This window comes from Ptychodera flava, chromosome 1, assembly GCF_041260155.1.
Source record: "Ptychodera flava strain L36383 chromosome 1, AS_Pfla_20210202, whole genome shotgun sequence".
Taxonomy (NCBI): Eukaryota; Metazoa; Hemichordata; class Enteropneusta; family Ptychoderidae; genus Ptychodera; species Ptychodera flava.
Genome location: NC_091928.1, coordinates 2,541,961 through 2,548,085, shown reverse-complemented (window position 1 = coordinate 2,548,085; position 6,125 = coordinate 2,541,961). Strand labels below are relative to the sequence as shown.

The 6,125-nt window shown below is 37.3% G+C and overlaps 1 protein-coding gene across 1 annotated transcript; it reads left to right on the top strand.

Moving 5' to 3' along the window:
- Window positions 1-289: 289 nt before the first annotated feature.
- On the top strand, window positions 290-2,976 carry LOC139124915 (integral membrane protein 2C-like). Its single transcript, XM_070691345.1, has 5 exons — window positions 290-435; window positions 983-1,111; window positions 1,455-1,565; window positions 2,030-2,177; window positions 2,668-2,976. Exons 1-5 carry the CDS (start codon window positions 349-351, stop codon window positions 2,775-2,777), a joined length of 585 nt encoding a protein of 194 aa, XP_070547446.1. The 5' UTR covers window positions 290-348; the 3' UTR covers window positions 2,778-2,976.
- The last annotated feature ends 3,149 nt before the right edge of the window (window positions 2,977-6,125 follow it).

Here is a 6,125-nt window from a genome sequence, read left to right as displayed (position 1 = left end):
CTGGCAAAGATCGGTTACCAGCGAGTAATTGACAGCTTTACAGCAGTAACCGATAATGATATATTGATACAATGGACGACTACAATGTAAATGGCAATTTTTCCTATAATTCGTAAACAGCTGAAGGGTATAAGATGGCGGGTTGTCTGTACATAGAGCCTAATAAAACAGAACCTATTAATGATCCCACAGTCTCATGTTTATCGGTTCAACAACTTTTACTGAGTAGGCGTTATGCGATCGTCAGCAAAATCCGTATTTTCTGACTCCCTATAAAGGGACTACGGAGCTGAACTTGTTCAGTAGTGCCTACCGTTATTCCGATAGGAACGCCAGACAGAAGCAAGCATGGGCAACATTGTGCAATTTACTATCTTTTGTCTGACAGTCACTGGTATTAGATCAACACTTGCCGGTTCAATCTCTGGATCTGAGGTAAGAAAATATTTTTTCACTAATAAATTACTTTATATTGCCAGCTTTAATGTATATCTTTCAAGGTCCCCTCTCCACCTGCAAGTTCCCCCTGCAAGCTAAAATTATTCATAGATTGTTCACGAATTTCATACCATAAGACCACTGTAACAGTTCTAATGCTGGGTATGACTCGTCTTTTCTCATGGATACAAATGTTTTCTGACAGTCAAGTCAATCAGTGGCATAATTATTTCTCTGGATTTTATTTCTATATATCAAAAAGATATTTTCTCCGAGAACGAATATTACACCTTGCTCGTTGCAGTCTACCGAGTGATTGGTGTATGTTCCACATTTTTCTAAATTTTAATCGTAAAGCGCATAACCATATCTTTTGACGCAACCCTTCCGCGAATAACGATTAACGTAGAAAAGTAGCCACAAGAAGATTTTATGAATGTGGGATATTTTATTACGATGTATTATGTATAACCGATCACAAACACAGTGCATTGCGTCTCTGTCTTTGAATAATTACATTTACTTTTTAAAACCTGCAATTCAGGGGAAATCGTACACAGTGACGTTCACCGATAAAGAAGATGAAAAGGTGTTCATTGACGAAGACAGGAACATCGAAATTTACAAGACTACTGATCCTACCCCAGCAGAGATCGTCAAAGATTTCAACATGGTAAGTTTGGATAGAAATTGAAATAGCTCGAATAGCTCGATATTCAAAATATGTAGGGGCGAATGTTTGAGTCTCGTACATGTGATGATAAGCGTTGTGGGACAGGAGAACTTTTGAATATTTGTAGAAGTTCGAACACCGAAGTAGGCTGCATCTTTTGATCCCTGAGGGTTAGTTCTACAATGTGACAGACGCTTCACAATCGTTGTTCCTTACTACAACTAGCTTACAAGCAGTACAAGCATAGGATTTCCTTCGAAGGGGAAAGTCTACCTATACATAATGGTCAACTACTCTCCTGCCACCGAAACTACAATTAAATAGACTCATATTTCTAACACAGGGTCTGGAAGCCATCGTTCCAGACGACGACAAGGTGTGTTACATCAGCCCCATGGATGCGAGCAAGAACACACAGCCAACGGAGCTGAAGTCTGTACTCGAGAACGCAAAGGTTAAACAAAAGCTTTCGAATAAGATGCGAAACGTTCAATAGGGAACAGATAGTCGTACGTATTTGTGCTATAGTCTTGATTATGAAATGTGTGAAACATTGAAAACATAAATATTCATAACTCGACACCAGAAACAAGTTTAGCCGAAGTGCTAATGCAAACAATATAATGAGACGGCAATCTGAAAATTACTTTACATATACATGTATGCGAGTAGTAACACTAATTAAGCTTAAACTTAGATTAATCAAAATGATACCTGTTTGTATTTAGAAATAAAGATATCGTGCGCTTGAACCTGGTAAACTCATATGCAATCGCTTTTTAAACATTTGATATTGTTAGTAGACGGTGGCGAATATACTGACAGGGGAAACAATTGCTGCAGTATCGAACCTTATCATAATAAATGATACCAGTCACATGGAAAATGATTTGGAGTCATTTTAATCATACACAACAGGGTGTTCTACAAGATGTAGAGGACGGGACCGACGAGTACTCCTCCATTGCTGGCGATCCAATCAATGACACATCGATCCTAGGCGGCACAATTGGCGAGAAGTGTGGGGACAGAGATACGTACTGGTTGAAAGTTAGCCAGCAGAATGGTATGTGAACAGTAACGTCGTTTTTGCCTGTTTCTGTCACATTTCAACTCAAACCTTTGTTCAATGTTTCAAAAGGGGATTACTTGAACAAAATGAAAGGGATAAACCGGGGATTTTAAAAGGACTCACCTTTAAAGTAAATTGATTAGATACGTAAACATGTATATCAGGGTGGTGCACACGACTATAAAGTCTTCCGCGGTCGACGCTGTACTTGTTTAACATCACTTGAAAAGGTGAGCGACGAATGAGATAACCCCAAACAAAGCTGCAAAATCTAAGACTAGCCTCTCGTAGTTTAATATAAGTAAATGTAGAACGTCAATACAAGAGTTACGGTTTTTATCACTAGAGATTCCAACGGTTACTCAACATTTTGAGTAAGATTCAACAAGATACATAGAGGTAACTGTTTCTGATTAGAAAATGTTGTTTCAAATCACAAGAATTAAGCCTTTTTTCACTTGTATCATGTCTGTTGTTGCTCTAGGCCGCGTAAGACGTGGATGTCGCAACGAATTTGTGTGTGGAGTTGAATACACGAATGGTCGTTGGCAATATGGATGTAGGTACGTGTTGAGATGTTCTTGGGGCAAATAGAGTGATCAAAAGCGCCACCAAATCCACATGAGGGGCCTGTCTTTAAATGCACAGTAAAAATCAGCACAGCAAAATCATTCCACGAAATTGATTCTATCTCTTCTTGCTTTTAAAAAATTGTTCAATAATTTGTAAGATGATTTACGATATACAAGGAATCCACGGTTTAGATCAAATAAAATAACCTACTGTAAGAGTACTTCTGTGTTTTTGTATTGGTATAAGAACATATTGTCAATTTCATCATTTACCCCATCGATTGGCTGTGTGTCTTACCCTTGATACTTAGGGTAAAGAATGTGTAACCAATGGCAATGCGCGACTGATGCAACTAGGCACTAGCACGGGATAACAATAATCAATTATGCAATCGGCAAAACCAACCAACTTGATTGTTAGTGTTGAGCTCCCAATATTTTTGATACTATCGATAGTATCGGCTGAAACTTATCATCAAACTCCGCATCAAACTCCTCCAAGAATCACTATCGTGCTCTACGGATGACAATTATGGTGTACTATATCGGTAGCAACCGTGGTCTACCCTATCGGTGGCATTTAATTTGTTACTGAGCAAAATTAACTTTTCTATAGAGGAAAACTTGAAAGATATTAGTCCCTGTACTTCTGTGAATCCCTATCTTTTTTCAAAAGAACAAAATCAGGTTAAGGTGGAGCTGCATGTTGCCAACAAAGTTTTTTTCAAAGCAACATTTCTTATCAAAGATGACAAGGAAACCCCTTCATACTATATAAGCTTATTTTTAAAAAGCAGAGACTCTAAAGTTTAGTATGGTAGCAGTAGTTTACTCGAAGGATGAAGTGTGTGTATATTTTGGGTAAAAGACCTGCTTGACGTTATTTTCTGAAATGAAATACCACACTTGAAAGAAGAGTATATATGTAGCAAAAAACGACTATTTTATTTTGCATTATCTGTCCTTATTCCAAAATGGCATGGGTTGAAAGACAGGCACTCAAAAAAGTGATTAAAATCATGATAAGAAAAATTAAAAAACCTCTTATTCAAAATGTAAAATCTTTATTGCTAAACAAAATACCCTCTCTATATAGCATTTCAAGAACATAATGTAAAAATTTCATAAATTTGACAAAGCCAGAGTGGAGTTAAATTCTTTGGAAATCTTGAAATTGGGAGAAAAGAAAAGCCAGAAAATCGGGTGATTTGCATATATTTGCATAAATCAATTCTTCTTTGTCACGCAACTTACGATGTCTTGACAAGCTAAATGTGAACCGAACCGATATTCTAATCTGTGGATAACACATTAATTAAAGTTTACTGAATATACAGTGTGTTGGGTGCAGCACCCCCTTAAACTCTTTCGCTCAGAGGAAGCGATGAAAGCAGGCCCTCAAGCGACTGATCTACCAGTCTGATGAACGACTGAATATCCTCATATAAACCCACTCGCAAACCTTACGCTAGCTCCAGACTGAAACACAAAAGTGGAGTAACTTTTATCTGTAAGTGTATTCATAGTCTATATAGTAAACATATCAAATGTTAGTTATTCTGCATATTTGATCAAGTTTCCGCATTGGGACATTGGGACAAAATTGCTCATGCAGCGATTGTTCATCACGTTTGCCATAGCGAATGGCCCACTGCAACTCATGAGGTCAAGTTGGTTGGAGATTTCTTAAATGAGTATGCCTTAGTATTACTGACGTTGCTTTTTGTGTAAACGCTCTCTCTCTCTCTCTCTCTCTCTCTCTCTCTCTCTCTCTCTCCAGTCTCTAACTTAGATTATTGTTTTCCGATGACTGTTTACTCATTATACAATCGACAATCGACGTGAATTCTTGTATATTGACGGATACGGACACACTTTCATTTATCTTAGATAGGTGAACACATAGCTATTATCATACACGGTATTTATTTCTGGTGTCATATATATATCTGACAAGGAAACTTTGAGAGAGTGCCCAACAATGTGTGTTGCTGATTTGCTATGTTTACAATGCCAACTTTTCTAACCAATTGATAAAGATGCACACGAAAAGTCTATTATGAGCATCGCGTCCCACCAACAAAACTGCGAATCGTACACTCAAAACAACCTTACAATAACTGAAGCTCTCGGCCATCATCACTAAAGATATAGAGTCAAAAGATGCTTTCAAATCAGCCTTAAAGCGATACTGTTTGTTCAATAGCGTTCGTGTGTTATTTCATTGTTATTTCTTGACACGTTTTGTCTCTTCATTAAGGTTGATATCTTTGATTTTGCTCAGTATTTTTCAAAAGTTAAGTCTCGACTGGTCAAGATGGTTAATATCAACGGTCTTAACCAGAAAGTACATTAACAAATGTAATATATGTGATTATCATTAGTGATTTAAAGTTATTTTGTTTGAATCTTATTGCCTTTTGTAGAAATACGTCAACTATAATGCAATACAAAATAGTTTGAATGTTTCTTGCAATGGGGCAGCGTTCATTTATTATGGTCGGAGTGGGTGGACAAAGTCCAGGGAGGTCATCTACGGGTTAAATTGGAAAACATTACAACATTACGTCTATATGTGTAAAATGCTCTAGTTTGCATTTGAATTTAGTCCCGACCAGAAGTCATTTGTCAACAATATCAACGCAGTGTAAACATGTACAGGCTGAGTTGACAAGCTGAATACTGTGCAATATGCTTTGCAGAGTAGAACGAGAAATTATATTAACATTAAACACAAAGTAATGAAAAGGGTCATCAAAAGTTAACATATCTGGACCTTTAAAGTATACGGAGAATTAGAAGAACTTTGCCTATTCTGAACGCAATTATGACTATACGCCCCTCTCTCTCTCTCTCTCTCTCTCTCTCTCTCTCTCTCTCTCTCTCTCTCTCTCTCTCTCTCTCAGACCTTAAATACTATGAGCATCAAAAGTTAAAGAGTTAATGTTTGGCAAAAACTTCCTCAAGGAATCTTTCAACCATTCTCTTTCAAATTCCAGAATAAAAATCGGGGGTCACCGTGCAAATTTCGGTACAAGAGAAACAAATAACCAAAGATTTACTGATATTTGAAATTCATAATGGTCGCCATGTGTTCACTATAAGGAGAAATATTATTTTTTTATAACTGAGATGGTGAAAACTTTTGGTATACCGAGATCTTTAAAATGAACCCAACAATTGGTAGATCAGAAAATAATTCTGAAAGTTTGAGAGTCCAAATATCTGTCTCCGAGGCGGATTCTATCTTACAACAAAATCAAGGATAAAACTTTCATGCCGCTAAAAATAATTTCTCTGCATCCCGGACGCGTCCCGTTCCATCTCTGTTTAAAAGGAGGCACCGTGGTCCAGTGGTTAGGGCAACGGA

Excerpts from the sequence above, each read along its gene's own strand:
- LOC139124915 (XM_070691345.1), top strand. The coding sequence starts at position 349 with ATGGGCAACATTGTGCAATTTACTATCTTTTGTCTGACAGTCACTGGT. Across the intron at positions 436-982 it reads GTTCAATCTCTGGATCTGAG|GGGAAATCGTACACAGTGAC; the intron begins GTAAGAAAATAT and ends CCTGCAATTCAG. Across the intron at positions 1,566-2,029 it reads CTGTACTCGAGAACGCAAAG|GGTGTTCTACAAGATGTAGA; the intron begins GTTAAACAAAAG and ends CATACACAACAG.